This window comes from Dermochelys coriacea, chromosome 6 (assembly GCF_009764565.3).
Source record: "Dermochelys coriacea isolate rDerCor1 chromosome 6, rDerCor1.pri.v4, whole genome shotgun sequence".
Taxonomy (NCBI): domain Eukaryota; kingdom Metazoa; phylum Chordata; order Testudines; family Dermochelyidae; genus Dermochelys; species Dermochelys coriacea.
In genome coordinates, this window is record NC_050073.1 from 64,295,161 (window position 1) to 64,318,362 (window position 23,202).

The window sequence follows — 23,202 nt, forward strand, 5'->3', positions numbered from 1 at the left end:
TCAGAAAGGGCTACAGAAACAACATTTCTAGACACTATAAATGACTGCCTCTTGGAGCAGCTTATCCCGGAACCCACAAGGGAAGAGGCAATTCTTAATTTAGTCCTAAGTGAAGCACAGGATCTGGTCCAAGAGGTGAATACAGCTGATTGCTTGATAATAGCGACCATAATGTAATTTAACATAACATCCCTGTAGGGGTAAAAATACCAAATAAACACACCATAATAGCATTTAACTTCAAAAAAGGGAACTACACAAAAATGAGGAAGCTAGTTAAATGGAAATTAAAAGGAAAGTAGCAAGGGTGAAATGCCTGCAAACTGCATAGAAACTATTTAAAAACACCATAATAAAACTCAAACTAAAAGTATACCGCAAATTAAAAAAAAAAAAGTAACAGGACCAAAAAAATGCCACTATGGCTATATTATGGGGCGTTCATCCCACACCAGCCACTGAAGGGGTTAAAGTTGGCTAATTGGACTAATTATCCACCTAGGCTGCAGTTTGAGGAGGAGCCAGGGAGCTATGACAACTAATTAAAGGATGAAGCTCACCTGGACAGGAACAGACAGGGTTTGTATAAAGCCAAGTAGCTCAGGGCAGAAAGAGGCTGCTGGAGAGAGGCTGCAGTCACTCCATGGGAGCAGAGAGGAGAGCAGAAAACCCAAGAGAGAATAAGCCCAAGAGGATTTGTAGGGAAAGGAAGCCTGAGAGGGCAAGGTAGGAAGAAGTCCAGAGAAACAGCAGCAAGGGGTAGGACATGGCAGTCCCTGAGTGTTTGTTTCAGGGTTCCTGGGCTGGAACCCAGTGTAGAGGGCATGCCTGAGTTCCCTTAACAGCCACTGGGAAGTGGCATAGGAGAGTGAGAGGTGCCAACCAGACAGCTGGTCTAGAGAGACTTGGCTACCCAGAAGGGGAGGACTATACAGTGATCTGGCTGGAGGGCTGAGTCAAAAAGGGTGTGTGTGGGGGGGTGTCACAACTTGAGTAACTGATGGAAGAAAGCATCAGATCGGGTGAGAGCTGATCCCCAGAGCAGCCACAAGGAGGTACTATTTGTGGTGAGTGAACCCCTTGCCAGGCTAAACAGAGTAAAAGAGGTGGTTAGAGGCAAAAAGGCATCCTTTAAAAATCAAATCCTACAGAGGAAAATATAAAGGAACAAACTGTGGCAAATCAAGTGTAAAAGCATAATGAGGCAGGCCAAGAAAGAATGCAAAGGGCAACTAGTTAAAGACCCAAACTAACAGCAAAAAATATTTTAAGTACATCTGAAGCAGGAAGCCTGCTAAATAGTCCAAGTGGGCCATTGGACAACCGAGGTGCTAAAGAAACACTCAAGGAAGACAAAGCCATTGTGGAAAAGCTAAATTAATTCTTTGCATCTGTCTTCACTGCCGGGGATGTGGGAGAAATCCCCAAACCTGAGCCATTTTTTTTAGGTGACAAACAACAGGAACTGTTCCAGGCTGAGGTGTTGGTAAAGGAGGGTGTAGAACAAAATGATTAACTAAATAGTAATAAGTCACCAAGACTAGATGGTATTCATGCAAGAGTTCTGAAGGAACTCAAATATGAAATTGTAGAACTACTAATTCTAGTATGTAACCTATCAATTAAATCAGCCTCTGCACCGGATGACTGAAGGATAGCTAATGTAATGCCAATTTAAAAAAAAAAAAAAAAAGAAGAAGAGCTTCAGAGTTGATGCTGGCAATTACAGGCAGTAAACCTAACCAGGCAAACTGGTTGAAACTATATAGTCAAGAACAGAATTATCAGTTTATCTAGATAAAAATGATATGTTGGGGCTGAGTCAACACAGCTTTTATAAAAGGAAATCATGCCTCACCAATCTATTAGAATTCTCTGAGGGGGTCAACAAATATGTGGACAAGGGTGATCCAGTGGACATAGCGTACTTGGACTTTCAGAAAACCTTTGACAAGGTCCCTCACCAAAGGCTCTTAACCAAAATAAGCAGTCATGGGATAAGAAGGAAGGACCCTTCATGGATCAGTAACTGGTTAAAAGACAGAAAACAAAGGATAGGATAAATGGTCAGTTTTCACAGTGGAGAGAGGCAGATAGCCAGGTCCCCCAAGGATCTGTACAGGGACCCATGCTATTCAACATATTCATAAATGATCTGTAAAAGGGAGTGAACAGTAAGGTGGCAAAATTTATAGATAATATAATGTCCAAGACTGACAGCTGAGATTTACAAAGGCACCTCATAAAACTGGGTGACTGGGCAACAAAATGGCAGATGAAATTCAATGTTGGTAAATGCTAAGTAATGCACATTGGAAAAAATAATTCCAACTATGCACATAAAATGATAGGGTCTAAATTACTTGTCACCACTCAAGAAAGAGATCTTGGAGTCACCCTGGATAGTTATCTGAAAACATCTACTCAATGTGCAGCAGCAGTCACAAAAGCTAACAGAATGATAGAACCATTAGGAAGGGGATAGATAAGAAGACACAAAATATAATGGCACTATATATAATGGCACCCATCGTATTTGAATACTGAGTGCAGTTCTGCCTGCTCCATCTCGAAAAGGATATATTAGAATTGGGAAAAGTCCAGAGAAGGGCAATGACAATGATTAGGTGTTTAAACTTCATGGAAACTAATGGGATGTTACTTCCATTGTTTTCATTTATCTATATCCCATTATAATGTATACATTTACATTGTATACACGCCTGTAACTAAATAACTCAAACGAGAAAGAAGCCGTGTGGAATGCAAATGAACAACTTTAACAGAAAAGTGCTAATTTCAAAGAAAGTGATCATTGTGCATGACAACTGGAGGTCAAAGACTCTAAATTCATTCCTCACTCTCCTTCATTAAAGGAAAAGCCCACTTGGGTAATGACCCTGTCAGCTTGTTTTCTGTGAGAAACAGCTATAAAGCAAGGCTGAGAGTCTGTCACAGAAGTCACGGATTCCGTGACTTTCGGGGACCTCCATGACTTCAACAGCCGTGCCAGCTGCTGCTGGAGCAGCCCCCAGTACCAGCCACCCAACCCTAAGTTCTCTGTAAGCTATAAGCAGGCTATCAAGTGTCGCGCAGTTCAGGTGTCACTCCGCCCACTGCCATGTGCTGCTCCTGCCCTCTGCCTTGGAGTTGCTCCCAGGAGCCTCCTACTTGCTGTGCAGAATGGGGAGGGGGGCTGATATCAGAGTGATCCCCTCCCCGATACCCCATCTCTATAGAGAGGGGATGGCACAACAGGGCTCAGGATGGCGTGAGCTTGCTGGCAGATGTTTGTGTCTGAACCTGCTGATCTACTTAAAAGGGCAACTGATCTACTTAAAGTGGGGTCAGTGTACTTCAAGGGGCAACACACGTGCCTGCAGCACGTCTCCGTTGCGCGCACACCCTGTCTTTCACACTCACTTCCCAATACATATTTGTATTGTTGTTACTTCTTGATACTTCTTCCAAAGTGTGTTGTTTTAGTGTTTTGACTGGTCTATGCATTTCATAATTTTTATTTCTCTTACGCTTAAATTTAATTCTTTGAGTAGTGAGTTCTAAAATGCCTAACCTGTCCTGGCTGGAATAATTATCCCTATGGTAACTTTTAAAAAATATTATAATTATATCTAGGTTTTTGGTTTCTACTGGTGGCGCACATCCGCACATACCTCGATATGGTGCACACAACAAAATTCATTCCGCATATGGATGGAAAAAATTAGAGGGAACACTGCCTTAACCCCCTGCCCCGAGCCCCCTCCCGCACTCAGAGCCCCTCATGGCCGTTCCTCCGCCTAGGAGCAGCAGGGACATGTTGACGCTTCTGGGGAGACATGCGGAGCCAGGTAGGGAGCCTGCCGGGCCCGTGCCAACCACACTATAAACTGGACTTTGAATGAGGATCAGAAATGCCAGTTTATAGAGCTTTCCAGTTGGTAAAGTGCCGGATAACACAGCTTTTACTATATTAGGGAAAATATTTTGGCACTTCAGTTTTGAAAAACACATCTCTCAAAAGACTTTACTACACAAATGGACTAATCCTTTTTACACCAATACAAATAGACCCTACAATTTAAACTTCAGACCCGAATGAGCTATTAAAATCAAAAGGAAAAAGCTACTCTTCACAAAAAACAGCTAATAACAATATGTCGCTGAGCTGTTGTAAAATCTACTGTATCTGAAGTAGGACACAAGGAGAGAATAATGGAGAACACACTTCTTGCACAATATGATTCAAAGTTGGCTGCCCTTTTCTTCTCGGAAAAAAAGTATAGAATGATGTGCAGTGCTGTTGCACAAAAACATAAGGAACACTAAATTTTACCTTCTTGTTGTTCAGATGGAAGTAACAGACACCAGAGCCTAAAAGAGGCAAAGCACAAAGAAAAGAAAAGGCATCATCTAGGAGCAAAGAAAGAGAGGAGACAAAGATGTTAGTATAAGTGAAACAAACTTAATAAGAGGCCTTATATGAGTCCTATCGGTGAGCCTTCAGACTAGCTTTTCTCCATTAAAATGGTTATCTGTTAACCACTTTAGGTTTTGTCAAAAGTAGCACATGGAATAGTTTACTGTTTGCAAATCAGTACTTTATAATATGGAAGGACTAGCTTTAAAAAAGTGTGCTTTAAGTAGTAGTGACTACTTTCTATATACAGTTGAGATTAATGTAGTCAAAATTCAATATGAATGTCTACTAACATTGACATTTACAGCTGCATCACTAATACTTTCAATTATTTATTTTGAAATGGCTAACAAAAATAATTTCACAGACTACTTGTCAGTTACAATATCTATGTATTCTATGCCAATCAATGGAGGAGACCTTTAGTTGCATTCACCTCACTGGTAATACACCTTCAAAGTAGTAGTAAAACTCTGCCTTTGGACTGCAGCACCAAAGTTGCGGGTATGCAATTTACAAATTTATTTTATTTTTTTTACAATGGAAGAAAGGGTTATGCCTACATATTTAGTTCAAATAAAAGCATTCAGCCAGAAAATCAGGCACTTCAGACCAAATGTGAGAATGAATCACTGAAAAGATCTACAAGCACAAATTCCAAATGTTACAATTTTCAAATAAGAAAAGTGTCAAAGCAAAGAGCAAGAACTCTTGAAAGATGCACCTTTGCAAGAAACAAATCACCCAGGCCAATTTTTCAAATGGGCCTCTAAACCTACACCTGCAAATTGAATACAAAACCCCATGTAACTACCTGATTTGTATGTACGTGTTCAGTATTTGCAGGCTCATATATAGAGGGTAATTTAAAAATTTTGTCTTTGATATCTGAATTTGTTCCACAAAGAACACTATGCATGGAGGGCATGGCCATTAAATGCAAGACTCCTTGAACAACAACATACTGACCTAAACTGTCTTGCAACTACAATCATGGGCCAACTATAAAAAAGTTGGCAGAGAAAGGGGTAAGTTATACCTCCTTGCTCCAGTTACACCCCTTTGTGCCTCATGGGTAATCCCTGTGGAGTGCAAACAATTGCCTTTGTAGGGTTTCTGCATGGTGCAGCTTTAATTTCCATCACAGCTCCATCAATGCCAAGCTGATGGGAGGTGCAGAATCAGAGCACTCACTGGTTGCCCTGACCAGACTCCCTTTCTAGCCAGTACTGGCCACTTTTTGGGTTGTCCTATCCTCAGCGTAATTGAAGTTACCATTGCTTTGAGCAACTGCAATCTGACCTAATACAAATTTTGAACCCCTCAGGAACTCCACCAGAGGTGCAACCCAATGCCTTCTACAGCACTAATGTTAAAAGTAGGGCTGTCAAGCAATTAAAAAAATTAATCGCAATTAATCGTTCTCCAGCCACAGCAGGCATGGGGAGGGCAGTTCGGGTGAGCCCTATGAGGGAGGGGGCTGCTCTGGTGAGCCCCTGGATGTCCTGTTTTTACTTTAAAAACGCAGGAATGAGAACTGCCTTACTTTCTGTAGCCTCCTTTTCCGGCCCTTTGGTGGCAGCTTGTGTTACTGCACTTGACCAGACAGGTTCTTTGGAGGAGCTCATGCTGCCCTCCCACCCAAAGGGTCTGCGATTAACGTGCATTAAAGAAATTAATGCGTTAATTGTGCTGTGTGTTTATTGTAGGCATTAACAGCAGTTAAATGTCAGCCCTAGTTAAAAGCTATACCATTTTTAAGTCAAAAATCACATTTTAAACTAACAGTGCTTTTCTGTTTTCTGAAGCAGGTTTCATAGGCATCTAAAGCAGGTTTTTGCTCCGGTGGAGCAATATATTCTTCCTCCAGGGCAATTAACACACACAGTAGAACAGCATAATTGCATTCTTAGTATGTGAATGACAAAATGTTCTGTAATGTAATTGTAACCGTTGGTCCTAGGATATCAGAGACACAAGGTGGGTGAGGTAAAATCTTTTATTGGACCAACTTCTGCTGGTGAGAGAGACAAGCTTTTGAGCCACACACAGAGCTCTTCTGAAGGCTCTGAAGAAGAGCTCTGTGTGGCTCAAAAGCTTGTCTCTCTCACCAGCAGAAGTTGGTCCAATAAAAGATATTCCCTCACCCACCTTGTCTCGACAAAATGTTCTTGCCATTTGAAATGGCCTGTTGCTTACAGGCTAGTTTAAGACAAGGAAGGAGTTAGTTTAGAAAAGGAAGAAGAAAAATACATTGCTCATAAGAATTGTTAATACAGATGTGGCACACCATTCCTGAACTGGATCCCAGCATACAGCACTCTTTTACAGGAGCTCTCAGAGACAGTTGCTGGACTTGACAACTGGATTAATACATGTAATAAGAAAAGAAATCATGTAATAATAAATAAGTAATGTGAGTGACAGTTCAAAGTGTACACCATTGTTTACCATAACAACAATGGCAGTTACCATAATGATTCATTTTGAATTTCAGTTTTAGATTAGTTGAAAATCAGAGAGGAAGACATAAAACTAGTGTTATAGAGCAAAATATTTAGACTACAGAGATAACATTGAAGGACAAGAAAGCTAGTAACATTTCCCTCAAACACGTTTTTGTTTGTGCTGAAAAACCAGGTTAACATATAACCTGACAGGTTTCAGAGTAGCAGCCGTGTTAGTCTGTTTTCGCAAAAAGAAAAGGAGTACTTGTGGCACCTTAGAGACTAACAAATTTATTAGAGCATAAGCTTTCGTGAGCTACAGCTCACTTCATCGAATGCATTTATAACCTGACAGGTTGTTTAAAGGATGAATTATCCCAGACAATATTCTCCACAATATCACACAAAGAAAAAAGCATTGCCCTAAATCAATAATTGTGATCTTTGCGCTGACATGATCTCCAAGTCACGTTTGTGGTCAGAAAAAAAAGTTAGGATTCTAAAGAAGGAGGAGGGTTTGCAGCATTTTCTGTCAAAGATAAATGTCAGTGAAACAAATGCATGTTGCAAACCACCTTTTGTCTATAGTAGGCAAGCTAGATGTGCCATGTCACTGTATGTCAGTACTAGCTTGCGGCATCAAACAGTTAAAGTGGCATGCTGCAGCCAAAAAAAAAAACCTGGTGTCTAAAAGATTGGGTAAAATTTTCAGATGTGCCTAAGAATGAGATTTTGAGAGATATTTAAGCATATCTAAAGACGCAGATAAGGGCTTAGTTGGATTTTCAAAAGCAGCCAGGTAGATAACTCTCATTGGTTTCAATGGGAAATCATAAAAATCAATGGCAGCTAAGTGCTAGGCACTTCGAAAGTCCCACCTGAAGCTTATCTGCCTGTTTAGGTGGCAAATACTTTTCAAAATCAGACCCGAGTGACCTAGAAGCCTAAGTCCCATTTTAAAAAGTGGTTCCTACTGGGAGGACCTGCAGTGAGACTTTGCTCCTAAGCAAAGCCCTGGGCTCCCTGGGTGACTCTTACCACAGCCCGGCTCTGGCTTCCAGCCTGGCCAGAGGATAGGGCCTCGGGGAGAAGAGGAGGTACCGGTGGTGGGCCACAGTTCTGGCACCGATAGCCCCACCCCCCAACTTCTACACAGGTTCTGGTGTTCCTGGCTACTATCATCACTCATTCCATGTAAAGGCTGTAACAACATGTTTATATTATAACACCTGGCCAAATTTTAAGCTTCTGCATGCATACTTTGACACAAACAATTAATCCGGTGACAGATATGGCAATTTCCTGCAATGTTTTAGGGAAATCTTAGTGTATTAAACTTATGCATCATTGTGGGCCTGAGATTGTATGCAATACCATTGGGGAGGCTGACCACTGCCTTCCAGAAACTAAGCACAGTGGAGGGTGAATACGCAAATTCACTCCAGAGAAGTGCCACCACCCAGACAGGCACATATAAAGTATTTCAAAGTTGATTCTACAGAGACCCAAAGACAAAGAGGAGACTTTTGGATAGATAGCCTGAGTTCAAACTGACTCAGGGCCTTTGTTCTGATCCAGCAAATGGACAGAACCTTCTGTCCCAGGGGGTCCAATCCCTGGGAAAAACTGGAAGGACTTTGGCCTACTAAGGTCCCATAAAACTGATGGGTAACATCTGGAAAGCTTTTAGCATGCACAAGAACTTTTTCTATACGTTTTCTCTGTAATGCTTTCACCTTAAGAATAAATGTGCTTCCTTATAAAGAGCTGTGTGGTAGCTTATAACTGCTGGCAATTATGCTAAAACACAGATGTTGGCTTCTTTAGGCAGTCTGACTTGCTAGGGATAACACAACGTAGGCAGGGAACTGTGCAGCCTGGAAAAAAAAAAAAACTGTTCAGGAGGGAGAGAGACATGGGTCTCTGCCCAAGAGAGGTGACAGCTTGAGGAGGGGGAATACAGGAGCAATTGCCCTGAAATGCGACTGAGCCCACAAAAAGTGACATGCACACATTGTGTGTGTGCAAACATTTGCTTGCATGCATATCCGGGCAGCTGGGCACCTAGTTTGCTTTTGCATGTATGCACACTCACTTTTCCATAAGTTTTGCATATGCACTGATAAAGATCATCTTAATATTCAGCTGAATGCATCTTGTTTTGTACAGATGGTGGAGAACAGATGGTTTCCCCTTTGTTTTTTACTGTTGTCCTGTTACCAATGTGACTGTCTTTTTGTAGAGTTTTTGGTGTGTGTCTTGCAATACAGCTTTTTGCAGTTTGATAATTGCCGTTGTAATGCCACCCAATCGAGTTCTCTATTCTCAAAGGAAAGACACCTATTGAAAGTCAATCAAAATGAAACAAGTGATTATGTCTCACCCTGAGATGATAAAGCACAACTCCAGTACTAAGGATATCATCATTCACTGCCATTAAATGAGGTAAATTGGAATCTATTATCACTCCAGCTTTTTCTTTGTTGATGTCCACACTGTATTCTTCCATTATGGTGTTCCTGTCAGTCCACTTATCGCTCCAGTCTTTGGTCAGCTGTTCAATCTTAAGGAAGGTCAGAAAAGGAAGTTAACACTAAAGACTTTATTTACACAGCAAGTTAGGTATATCTCAAAAAATCATTTTTTTCCAAAAGGACAGCTTCCCTTTTGCTGATGCAATTTACTCTTGCGAAATTTCTATCTTCCACTGAATTGTGGGTGCAAACCTAGGTACTTCCAATTCTAGGTGAAAAGCACATCATTAGACACAAAATTAGAATTGCACCTGAAATGTACTTCATGTGCGCAAAAATGCAGGTGCATGTTGCACCAATCCAAGGGGAAACTGTGACTTAGCTCAGAGGTTCTCAAACGGTGGTCCATGAACCACCAGTGGTCCATGAGCTCCATTCAGGTGGTCCACGGATAGTTCCCTTTAAGGTGCATGCGTGGGCAGGCGCACACGAGAGAATGAAGGGCCACCCACCTAATTAGTGGAGCCACGCACGCATGGCTGGACCCTTGAGAAGATGCACATGTAAGGTGAGGTGGTGGCCTTGGAAGGAATAGAGAGTAGGTGGCAGTGGGGTGAGAAGAGCGGGTGGAAGGGGGGAATTTGGGATGTGCAGGGCTGCGGTGGCCAGAGAAAGAGGCGATCTTCCTCAGCTCCAGGGCTGCAGCTGCCAGGGAGAGACGGCCCTGCTTCCCAGCTGAGACCCCCCCCCCCCTTCCCAGCCCCAGCTCGGGGGCGGCCGTGGCAGGAGAGAGGAGGAGAGACCCCCACTCCTTGCCAGTCCCAGCTCGGGGTGGCCGCGGTGGGGAAGAGAGGGCACATCCATTGCATTAGAAAGGTAAGACTACTGATATTAAAATATGAGTGGTGTGCTTTTGCTTTTTAGAACAAAAAAAATTAATTTTTATCAAGATTTTATATAGCACTTTTATCCAAAGCACTTTACGGAAGTTAGCTAACGGTACAAACAATATTTGGAAAGATCATTAAGTGGTCCGCTGAGATCTTCAGCAATTTTCAAGTGGTCTGTGGAAAAAAAAGTCTGAGAACCACCAACTTAGCTCATTCAAAACTTTTTCCAAAATATCAAAGGATACATTCTCAAGGTGTTTTTCATAACTTTTAAAATAATCTTTGTTTGTGTTGTTATAACCCTCGCTGAACTTTAAAATTAAGATCTTCAAATCCACTTCAGGTTAGTGGTGATTTCTTGTCCTTAATGTTATCTCTGTAGTCTAAATGTCATTAACCGTTGGATAATTGTACAGCAACTTTATGAAATACATTGGTGGTCTCAGTTCAGGTCTTAAAGGACAAGAGTCCATATCACAAAACTACAGTCACATTTGGCACAGGTTTTGATGGTCTTAGCAGAGGGGTCAATGACAGACTAGACCATGACGACTTAAAGGGACACTGTCAGCTTGAGTTTTTCAAAACTGACCAATTTTTAAAGACTTCAGTTCTAGCAGAACATTCTTTAAATAGTGATTGTTATGAAATATTTCTCTAAAAACAAAAGTTGAGCATTTTTCTGTACCCTTGCTTATAATTATGAAGTTTTCTTTTGCTAGTCAATTAGTGCTGTATCATGGACTGTACAGGGAAAACAGTGGAACAGTCAAAAGCACAATTTAAACAAACTTTAAAAAGGGAAAGTGCTTTTTTTTTTTGCTAAATTCTGTAAGTTACAGTAATCTTGGGTGCTACTTGTAACAAACAGTAGATACAAATAAGTCATACAGATATTAGATTAAATTGACACGTGTCCCCTTTATTACACCCCCAAGATGTGGTCTTTCAAGGTGAGGATTGACAGTGAAATGATGGGGCAGCGGGAGAAGTTTGCACTGCTGCTGACCAAGTCAGTTTGGTGAGAGGCAGAGCTTCAGCCCTATGCTGTTTAGGAATTCTGCAAGATCAAAGCTCTTCTGCCCTCAAATGGAGCTTGGTAGCTAGCCCCTCAGGAAGTACTTGCAGACAACAGAATTATCACTTTTCATTTCATTTCTGTCTTCCTAACCACTTCTGGGAGAAGGGTAGAAAACTCCTCTCCTTGAAGTCCACTTGGTATCTCAACTCATACAACTAATTTACCTGAGAAGCACATTGTTTCTACAGTGATTGGTGCTATAGAAAACTCTAAAATGGCTAGGTTACATAGATATGAAAACTCTACCATGTACGATTAAGGAAATTTTAAATGCTTGTTGAGAATTAAATGCACTATACCTGCCATTCAGTTGAATGGAAGTTTTATGAAAGACTGTTGCTGAAAAATATGAATATTCCACCAGCAGGCATAAAAGCGTTAATATGGGAACATTTTTTCCGTTGCTTAAAAAAGATATCACTGTCCCTATCAAAGTGTGTGTGAGGGGAGATTAATAAAATATACCCACCTTCATTTCATTCTGAAGAACCAATTCTGTCAGATTTCCATCTCTGTCATCACTCCAAGAAGGGCTAGAATTCCTCTGTACAAACAAATATTACAGAAATCTGTCCGTTTTCTTACTCACAACTCAGGCAGGCAAGTTCTGTCAAATACACTGATGTCAGAGAAGTGAAGCAACCAAATTAAAGATAATGTAGGCAGACATTTGATTTTACCCTCCAAATTTACTCAGGAAATACTTTCTAGTTATTTACTCCTTGTATGATACTGTGAAAGAATAGTTAAATACTGCTTTTGCACTACCCTGTCTCTGTGTGGGGAAGCTCAGAGCTAGTGTAGTCTTGGCCTCTACCTGCAAGAGGAGTAGTAACACATGTGCTAAAGCTCACAGCTGGTCCAAATGAAGCAGCAAACATGCACGAAAACCACAAAGAATGCTAGCTGTATTTTATGTCTGAGTCAGTTCCCATCGTCTCCCAGGGAACGCAGGCTATGTTCTAACCCAGGGGCAGGCAAACTTTTTGGCCTGAGGGCCACATCGGGTTTCCGAAATGGTATGGAGGGACGGTTAGGGGAGGCTGAGTCTCCCCAAACAGCGAGGCATGGCCTGGTCCCTGGCCCCTATCCGACCACCCCACTACTCGCCCCCTGACAGCCCCCCCCAGGGACTCCTGCCCCATCCACCCGTTCCCTGTCCACCCCCGGACCCTCCGCCCCATCCAAACCTTCCTCTCATTCCTGACTGCCCCCCTGGGACCTCTGCCCCATCCAACCACCCCTTCTTCCTGTCCCATGACCACCCCCGGAACCCTGCCCCTGACTGCCTCCCCCAATCAACCCCACTGTTCCCTGCCCTCTGACTGCCCTGACCTCTATCCACACCCCTGCTCCCTGACCACCACCCCAAACTCCCCTGCCCTCTAGCCAACCCACCCTGCTCCCTGCACCCTTACTGCACTGCCTGGAGCACTGGTGGCGCTACAGCTGCGCAGATCGGAGCAGCAGGACAGGCAGCCGATGGAACTTGCCACGCCACCTGCGCAGCACAAAGCACTGGGTCAGGCTGTAGCTCTGTGGCTGCGCTGCTGCCCAGACCATTGTGCTGGTGGTGCAGTGAGCTGAGGCTGTGGGGGAGGGGGAACAGCAGGGGAAGGGCCGGGGGCTAGCCTCCAGGACCAGAAGCTCAGGGGGACCGGCATGAGGGTTCCGCGGGCCAGATGTGGCCCATGGGCCGTAGTTTGCCCATCTCTGTTCTAACCCTAAACTACCTATTAGTCACTTTCTTAGAAAAGGACTATGACAAGTGTGGTCATGCTCTTTATTAATTATTAATATTGTATCTGGTTTTGTTACTAGCCTGGTGCTCCTGTACTGTATAATGGAATGTATATTTCACTGTAGGGGTCTGCTTGGCTAGCCAAATCAGCCTATCCATCCTACAGATTGAGAGGAGGCCCTTTCTAATAATTGCTCAACAGCTTATGCTTAAGGGTCATTAAGAAACAATACCAGAGAGTGTAGCCTTTCTGGCAGAGGTGCAGCTGCTGCAAAACCATGATAAAGGTACTAAAGGAATTAATAGAATCATTCCCTCCCAATCCCATTCAACAAATGTAAAGAAAATTTTAATATATAAAATTATGGTTGTATAGCTACTGAAAGCATTACTGAGGGTTCAGTTAAGATAAGAATTCATACATACCAGTTCAAAGCTCATCAGCATAGTTTTTAATCTATCTATTTCCTCTCGGAGTTCTCTAATCAGTTTTACATTTGCATCCTGAAACATTAAGAGATGATTATCAATCATACTTAAAAAATAATCTAGTAAAAGAAGACAATGACTTCCCTTACAGATGGTTATTCCAAAACAACTCTGTTAAGAAAGGACGTTAAAATAAAATTCAGATTTTCTATTGGGGGGGTGAATTTTAAATAAAAGCTGCCATTCCTTATGTTGTACCCCAATTATTGTAGAGCTCTGAGGATACCTCTGCCTCCCTGCTGCCACAACCTCTCTCTTCCATGGTGAAAAGTGCAAGCAGCAGGCAAGGCTCTGGCAGGGGAGAGGTAGCAGGGAAAGGCTCTGGCACCTCACTGCTGCCAGAGCTTTCCCCGATACCAAAGCCTTTCCTCACCACAGAGAGTCTGCTGGAGCCTTTCCCTGCTGCTTCCCTACTGCTGGAGCCTTTCACTGTGGCATGTAGCTAGACATGTGGTTGCTTGTTCTCTACACACTCCTGTAAGTGTAGATGTAGCCTAAGTGACTTGCCCAAGGTCACACAGGAAGCCTATGATGGAGCAGGGAATTGAACCCAGGTCTCCCAAGACTTAGAACTTGTCTGCACTTACAGCACTGCCGCAGTGCAGCTGAACCGTTGTAGCGGTTAGTGAAGACACTATGTTGATGGGAGAAAGTCTCTCAGCGGCGTAGGCACTTCACCACCCCAAGAGGCAGTAGCTATATGTCAATGGGAGAAGCCCTCCCATTGACATAGTGCTGTCTAGAACAGGAGTTAGATCGGATTAACTGCGTTGCTCAGGGGTGTCGATTTTCCATACCCCTGGGAAATGTATTTATACCAACATAAATTTGTACTGTAGACCAGGGCTTAGGCTAGTGCCCTAACCAATGGGCCATCCTCTCTCTCCAATAACACTGTACAAGGAAACAAAAAGGACATTTATTCTACAATCTACTGTACTTCCATAGACTCTCTCAGGAACCATAAAATACAGAAGGCTTTTCATCAAAGGACTCAGTCTCAAAGAAGGAGAACACACATGTAGGAAGGAGATAACTACGGGCCCAATTCAACGCTCATTGAAGTTCAAGGACTCATACAAATAGTCACACAAGTAGTGCCGTTTGAATGTAATGGGACTACTCCCATATATAGGTACTGCTTATGAGTTCTAATAGAACTGATCCTGCAGCCCTCACTCCCTGCACAGATTTCAAGGGTAATTTTGCCTGAATCCGGATTATAGAATCAAGGCAATGTAGTATTATGATTGGGGCTCTTAGCAACACCTATAATTAATATTGCCTGATACTTCCCATTATAAGATCTTGTTTTCAGTTCTTAAAACTTTGCCAAATTTTTAACCATTTGGGCTCAAATTTTCCATGCCTCATCCTTCTGCTTCAGCATTAAAAAAATAAAAATAAAAATATTTCAGCCAAAATGGTTCAACCATTTCCAAGAATAAGGCTAGAAAAAAAAAATATTTTGCCCATGTTAAAAAAAAAAAAGAGCTTTCCTTTGAAAAGATCTAGTGCCCCCTATGTTTTGGGCTTGAAATCTGGCAAGGCGTTGGCTTTATGTCAGGAATGTGCCATTTGCCATTCTTGAGAAATTCAGTCCAAATTGGGTCAAGTTATAAGCCTTTGAAAAATTGCGATTGACACATGTTCGGAAGAGACTTCTTTGATTTTAGCAGCTAACAGCTCTGAAGATTCTGTCTTCACTGAACAGAGCTCTTGTGTGACATGCACCATCCCCACAGAGCAATTTAGAATGCGCCAGCCAAGGGCTACAGGGGCAAAACTGAACTTTCCCTGAAATTACTGCTCCAGGGTGGGGTGGGATTAGTCACCGGAACTGAGAGCAGAGAGTTTGTCTCTCCTGCTCTCAATGACCACCCCCCCATGCAGAGTGGAGGAGGAAGCCATCTGACTTGAATGCAGAGGGGACAAAAGCTGGATGGAGTGCAGGGGGAAGGATAGGAGCAAATCAGGCCAAGGAGTCTGGTTAGACTAGGACTGAAGGTGGGTGGGCAGAGAGTTGCAACTGGAATTGGTGGGCAAGGAAACTGGGAGCCAAGAGGGAGGGGAGGCTGGAACTGGTTGGGCAAGAAGACTAGGACTGGGATCCAGTGACGGAAGTGTGAGGGATGCAGACCCAGTTGACTGGGAGTCAGAGGACATCAAGATCAGACAAGGAGCTTGGGGGAAGCTGGGACTGGCTGGCCAAGGATACAGGAACTAAGAAATTGGGGTAGGGGAGGAACAGAGGGGATAAATCCAACCAAGACCCGGGATGCCAGGGAAGAACTAGAATTGGCAGAGCAAAAAGACTGAGGAAAAAGTGAGACTGAGGAAAGGAGCCAGGGAGGTGGTATGGGAAGACAGGCTGGATGAGGAGCCTGGTGAGGTTGACTTGGGAGGAAAGCAGGAGAGAGACTGGACAAGGAGCTCAGAAGGGGGGTACTAGGACTATCTGAATAAGGAAACCGGGACTGAGATGAGAATCCTGGGGAGTGGAGACTGGCTAAATGAGGAGAATGGGACTAAGACAAGGAGCCAGGGGTTGCAAGATTGCAACTGAGACAGGTTGGAGGGGACAGGGCATAAAGGGTCACATTTGGAGAAACGGGAAGAAGAGTCTGTGCCTACTAGAACACACTCTGAAACAAAACTAAAATCTCCTGAATCCCAACATCTGTCTGCTGTCAGAAAATATCAGTGAAACCCACTGTCAAAGTGTGTCCCCCAGTCTCCTTTAGTACTGGTCCACATAAAGGACCATAAAGGTCCACTAATACTATCAGTTACTCAGTACAGCTTACAGAGGTCTGTGTGGTGAATCTAAAGGTTCCAGCGTTGCTGATGACAAACTTGGGGGTCAATATGATGCCACACGATGAAATTTGTCTAAATTTTTCTTTTGTACAAGTCTAGAAAATTACACACACAAAGCTATGTTAAAAGGACATTAATAGGGTTGTAAAATCAAGAACTCAAATTGAGAAAATGCCAGAATGAGGTTGCCTTTGCAACCTTAATTCAGCCAGCCAGTGTGTATGCATTACGATCAAGTCTTTAATTACATGATCACATGCTTTTTTCCCTGCACAAGAACCCATTCTCATTCAGTGACCAAGATAGATGGTGTTCAATGAGCTGCTATTCAATATTTTTGCTTTATCATCACTGCTCAACGTATGGACCCAGGCCTTATTTCTTGCACGCTATTCAAAACCCTGCTCTGAAGACAGAATTATTAATTTCCTCTGGAGCTTTTCTATGGTGTCCATCACTACAGGATCTGAGTGCTTCACAAACATTAACTGAATTATCTTCACAACACCCAGTGAGGTGAAGGGATGCTATGATCTCCATTTTGCAGATGGGGAGATGAGGCCCAGAGAGATTAAGGTCAAAAGGTTCCACCAACCAGAGATGCCTAGGACTTGATTTTCTCAGTACTTAGCATTATATAGCAACTTGCATGTTTAAAGCACAGCTCTCATTCACTTTTAGTTGCAGCTGTGAGTATTCAGCACTTCTGTAAATCAGATCCCAGGTCTCAAGTCAGTCACCCAGAAAATGAGGAACACACAGAGACCACCTGGGAAAAGTTTGGTTAAGTGATTTATCCAGCATCTCACAGGAACTCCACGGCAGAGATAGGGATGGAATCTAGTTCTCCAGGGCAACATTTATCTTAACCATAAGACCATCCTCTCTCTTCCTCCAACTCTCTACCTTATTCACTATACACCTTCAAATTACAGACAAGAGCAACCTTTAATATACAACCCTGAGTCATCTCCAAAGCAGGTACAGCCCGTGCACTGAATAAAGCTGAAGTCCTGTGGAAAATATAGCATGTGATCATGTAATTCAATGCTGTATTATAAATGTACTCTGCTTTGAAACAGGAGTAGATCATAGTGCACTGGGGAATTTTCAGTGCATGACAGCAAGGTACACATGGACACTGTGCGTGGTAGACTAACGTGGGGTAGATTTACACCTCAGCTTGTGGCGAACAAAGTGTTTCTATAGACAAGCCCATAGTAAACATATTTGTAATGAAAAGTCACAAACAACAGGGATGAAAACGGAAAGGATACAAAACAGGAATGTCTCACGAGTCAGGAGGTACAAAATTATATAAACTGCACTCAATCAATTACAAACAATTCTTTTTTGACATATGATCTAGAGATGAGTCTGATGCTGACATTGGTCAAAGCCCATTGTTATAAGGTTATATTTGTGTCTTTCAATTACTTAAATGTGCTCAGACTGTGTTTGGTAGGTATGATAAATAAATTTAAAACGTATATAAAAATTAAATAAAATCAGAAGTTGGTGTCTCACCTCATTCACCTGGGGCTTGTTAATAATGTTTTTGGCATTTGAGGCATATCTCAAAGTACTCATGGTCTCATTGTAGCTGGAGCTAGCAGGAGAGATGGCTTTAAATGAAGAATAAAATAGATTTATAGAGATTACTGTTTTTATAAAAATCGTAAATTTATCAAAACTTAAAACGTCTTTAGGGATTTCTCTCAAGTCCAGAGAGAATGACTTATCAAAATCCCTTAATTTATAAACACATCCTATAATAGTGCTGATCAAAGCCCCAATCTTAGAAAGACGCACGTTTAATCTTAAATTTAGTTCCAGTGATTTCCTTCAATGAGATTATTCCCTGTGCATGAAATTAAGCGTAGGTGAAAAAAACCTTTGCAGGACCAAGGCTCAAATGATGCAATGGACCTCACACCACAGTAGTGGTTTATTTTTCAGTATACCACACCACATATGAAGTGAACAGAAGGCTGAACTCACTGGCAATCATGATGGTCTTGGAGTTGCCCCCTAGACTGTCCTTCAGAAGCCAGGTGAGGATGGAGTCACGGTACGGGATGTAAGCCTGACGCCTATGCCCACTGACACTGCCTGGAGGGTGACTGCTCACATGGCTGTCCACTTCACTAGTTATGCTGTTTATGCTCTGGCAGATGCTGAATAGCCGAGAGTTTTGTGCTGTAGGTAATACAATAGACATTTTCTGAGAGGGATTATCTTCAATGGGCTCAGATAGCAATTTCTTGTCTTCTGCATTTAGTGTGCCTTTATTACTCTCAATTCTGCATCCTAATTGGCTGAGATAATAAACATGTCATTAGTACTGTATTTTACACTGTCCTGCTGTCTGTCCTCTGATATTAAAGTATTTAAACCATTATCAATTGCTTATCTGAAAACCTTTTTTTTAGAAATCACTACATTTTTTCTAATGATGGCTATTTTCATTCTATAATGTCAAACTAGTACATGAAGGGGCCACCGAGCTGTTCTCCTCGGCTCAGTATTCTAAATCCAACACACTTTTCAAATACAGCACACAATAAGGGGTCTTGTGGCTTTGTGCATAACTTTGTGCATAACATATCTTTCAAAACAAAAAATATTCATTACACATACCTAAGGTGGAGATGACAATTCCCAGAGTAACCAATGACTTGTTAATGTTGGCACCTTCTGTAATTCGATCTTTGCAATAACTGGGATCAGCTCTTTCACTAAGACACATATCAGGGGACAAAATACAAACTGTGTGACTATACTTAATATTTAACACATGCCAGGGCAGGCCTGAATGAGAACATGTTCTCTACAGGTACAAGGATGGAAGAATTCAAACCTCAGAAGTAAACAGTATATGCTTTGGGCATTTTACATTAAAAAGTAGCATAAGAGGAACGTATTTTAAGGGCAGCAATTCAAGGTTACACTCTCATCACATCCACATGTACCCTTTTTAAATGCAGAGCTCAGCTGAGATAGAGACAGAACAATGGCGCTGCAAGTGGCTAGTGGAGGAGGAACATAGAACATACTTTCTTGTTCCTTCAGTGCATCATGCAACCCTGTTTAGCACTGAGTCACCGAGGATAGCGACCTCGCCAGGGATCAGTTCTTTTTCTGAGTGTCCCTATGAGGGGAAGTAGTTGCTCGCTTCCTGGAAATTTTGGAAGACTGAGCACTCCCTTAGCAGAGATTTTGCTTGGGGAACCATCTGCTGGTATTGATTTTGGTCTTTGAGGAGTAGGCTGAAGGGACTTTTCTATTAAAATCATCTTGAGGCAGAGATCTCTGTCATGCCATGCCCTGGCTTTCAGGTTACTACAGTGGGCACATTTTTGAGGGATATGAGTATCCCCCAAACAACAGACACATGATGAGTGGCCGTCAGAGACTGGCACTTCCTCACAGCAAGAGTCACAGCGTTTAAAGCCGGGAGAGCCAGATAGGCTCCACCTAACGAAGAGAGGGAAGAGCATCTTCGCAAGCAGGCTGGCTAACCTAGTGAGGAGGGCTTTAAAGTAGGTTCACCGGGGGAAGGAGACCAAAGCCCTGAGGTAAGTGGGGAAGTGGGATACTGGGAGGAAGCACAAGCAGAAGCGCGCGAGAGGGCAGGGCTCCTGCCTCATACTGAGAAAAAGGGACAATCAGCGAGTTATCTCAAGTGCCTATACACAAATGCAAGGAGCCTGGGAAACAAGCAGGGAGAACAGGAAGTCCTAGCACAGTCAAGGAATTATGATGTGATTGGAATAACAGAGACTTGGTGGGATAACTCACATGACTGGAGTACTGTCATGGATGGATATAAACTGTTCAGGAAGGACAGGCAGGGCAGAAAAGGTGGGGGAGTTTCATTGTATGTAAGAGAGCAGTATGACTACTCAGCGCTCAAGTATGAAACTGCAGAAAAACCTGAGAGTCTCTGGATTAAGTTTAGAAGTGTGAGAAACAAGGGTGATGTCATGGTGGGAGTCTGCTATAGACCACCGGACCAGGGGGATGAGGTGGACGAGGCTTTCTTCAGGCAACTCATGGAAGTTACTTGATTGCAGGCCCTGGTTCTCATGGGAGACTTCAATCACCCTGATATCTGCTGGGAGAGCAATACAGCGGTGCACAGACAATCCAGGAAGTTTTTGGAAAGCATAGGGGACAATTTCCTGGTGCAAGTGCTGGAGGAACCAACTAGGGGCAGAGCTCTTCTTGACCTGCTGGGAAGAATTAGTAGGGGAAGCAAAAGTGGATGGGAACCTGGGAGATAGTGACCATGATATGGTTGAGTTCAGGATCCTGACACAAGGAAGAAAGGAGAGCAGCAGAATATGGACCCTGGACTTCAGAAAAGCAGATTTTAACACACTCAGGGATCCCCTGGGAGAACAACATGAGGGGGAAAGGAGTCCAGGAGCGCTGGCTGTATTTTAAAGAATCCTTATTGAGGTTACAGGGACAAACCATCCTGATGTGTAGAAAGAATAGTAAATATGGCAGGCAACCAGCTTGGCTTAACAGTGAAATCCTTGCTGATCTTAAACACAAAAAAGAAGCTTACAAGAAGTGGAAGACTGGACAAATAACCAGGGAAGAGTATAAAAATATTGCTCGGGCATGCAGGAGTGAAATCAGGAAAGCCAAATCACACCTGGAGTTGCAGCTAGCAAGAGATGTTAAGAGTAACAAGAAGGGTTTCTTCAGGAATGTTAGCAACAAGAAGAAAGTCAAGGAAAGTGTGGGCCCCTTACTGAATGAGGGAGGCAACCTAGTGACAGAGGATGTGGAAAAAGCTAATGTACTCAATGCTTTTTTTGCCTCTGTCTTCACGAACAAGGTCAGTTCCCAGACTCCTGCACTGGGCAGCACAACTTGGGGAGGAGATGACCAGACCTCTGTGGAGAAAGAAGTGGTTCGGGACTATTTAGAAAAGCTAGACGAGCACAAGTCCATGGGGCCGGATGCGCTGCATCTGAGAGTGCTAAAGGATTTGGCGGATGTGATTGCAGAGACATTGGCTATTATCTTTGAAAACTCATGGCGATCGGGGGAAGTCCCGGACGACTGGAAAAAGGCTAATGTAGTGCCCATCTTTAAAAAAGGGAAGAAGGAAGATCCTGGGAACTACAGGCCAAATCAGCCTCCCCTCAGTTCCTGGAAAAATAATGGAGCAGGTCCTCAAGGAATCAATTCTGAAGCAATTCTGGAGGAGAGGAAAGTGATCAGGAAGAGTCAGCACGGATTCACCAAGGGCAAGTCATGCCTGACTAATCTAATTGCCTTCTATGTCGAGATAACTGGCTCTGTGGATGAGGGGAAAGCAGTGGACGTGTTGTTCCTTGACTTTAGCAAAGCTTTTGACACGGTCTCCCACAGTATTCTTGCCAGCAAGTTAAAGAAGTTTGGGCTGAATGGACTATAAGGTGGATAGAAAATTGGCTAGATTGTCGGGCTCAACAGGTAGTGATCAATGGCTCCATGTCTAGTTGGCAGCCGGTATCGAGCAGAATGCCCCAAGGGTCTGTCTTCGGGCCGGTTTTGTTCAATATCTTCATAAATGATCTGGAGGATGGTGTGGATTGCACCCTCTGCAAGTTGCAGATGACACTAAACTGGGAGGAGAGATAGATATGCTGGAGGGTAGGGATAGGATACAGAGGGCCCTAGACAAATTAGAGGATTGGGCCAAAAGAAATCTGATGAGGTTCAACAAGGACAAGTGCAGAGTCCTGCACTTAGGAAAGAAGAATCCCATGCACCGCTACAAACTAGGGACCGAATGGCTCGGCAGCAATTCTGCAGAAAAGGATCTAGGGGTTACAGTGGACGAGAAGCTGGATATGAGTCAACAGTGTGCCCTTGTTGCCAAGAAGGTCAATGGCATTTTGGGCTGCATAAGTAGGAGCATTGCCAGCAGATTGAGGGATGTGAGCATTCCCCTCTATTCAGCATTGGTGAGGCCTCATCTGGAGTACTGTGTCCAGTTTTGGGCCCCACACTACAAGAAGGATGTGGAAAAATTGGAAAGAGGCCAGCAGAGGGCAATGAAAATGATTAGGGGACTGGAGCACATGATTTACGAAGAGAAGCTGAGGGAACTGGGATTATTTAGTCTGTGGAAGAGAAGAATGAGGGGGGATTTGATAGCTGCTTTCAACTACCTGAAAGGGGGTTCCAAAGAGGATGGATCTAGACTGTTCTCAGTGGTAGCAGATGACAGAACAAGGAGTAATGGTCTCAAGTTGTAGTGGGGGAGGTTTAGGTTGGCTATTAGGAAAAACTTTTTCACTAGGAGGGTGGTGAAGCACTGGAATGTGTTACCTAGGGAGGTGATGGAATCTCCTTCCTTAGAAGTTTTTAAGGTCAGGTTTGACAAAGCCCTGGCTGGGATGATTTAGTTGGGGATTGGTCCAGCTTTGAGCAGGGGGTTGGACTAGATGACCTCCTGAGGTCCCTTCCAACCCTGAAATTCTATGATTCTATGATTGCGGCTGATAAAAGTTTCCCAATGGGGAACAAGAGGCGGCGGGTGGAGGTGAAGATAACAATTAAATAATTTTGGGGTGGGGAGAAAAACAGTATCTAAGAAAACGAGACTTACGAAACTACAACTAATTATTTCTATAGAGAAAAAAAAACCAAAAGAGGCAGCACGGCCACTGAGCTGCGTTTGCAGCCGAGGACAGTTGAGGTTGTGCGTGTGCTACGTTAGGTGCCAATGGCACTGCGAGACGACTACTGCGCACGCACGCCCCGACCGAGCACTGCTACCAAAAATCTCCCATCTGCGGTGCAGGGACACACCGACATCTGACGTGGAGCACC

The 23,202-nt window shown here is 43.3% G+C and overlaps 1 protein-coding gene across 7 annotated transcripts in view; it reads right to left on the reverse strand.

Moving 5' to 3' along the window:
• The window catches only part of STARD9 (StAR related lipid transfer domain containing 9), a 184,268-nt gene that overhangs the window by 64,219 nt on the left and 96,847 nt on the right, over positions 1-23,202 (reverse strand). For all 7 annotated transcript variants that reach the window (XR_006282342.1, XR_006282341.1, XR_006282340.1 and 4 more), the window contains exons 11-16: positions 19,003-19,100; positions 18,364-18,561; positions 17,890-17,987; positions 13,480-13,557; positions 11,782-11,856; positions 9,251-9,430 (exon numbers count right to left, since the gene is read on the reverse strand). Coding sequence is in view for 4 of the 7 variants with exons in the window: in XM_043517537.1 (XP_043373472.1) it covers positions 9,251-9,430; positions 11,782-11,856; positions 13,480-13,557; positions 17,890-17,987; positions 18,364-18,561; positions 19,003-19,100 (727 nt within the window). In the remaining 3 variants the exon portion in view is untranslated. The remainder of the gene's footprint in view (positions 1-9,250; positions 9,431-11,781; positions 11,857-13,479; positions 13,558-17,889; positions 17,988-18,363; positions 18,562-19,002; positions 19,101-23,202) is intronic.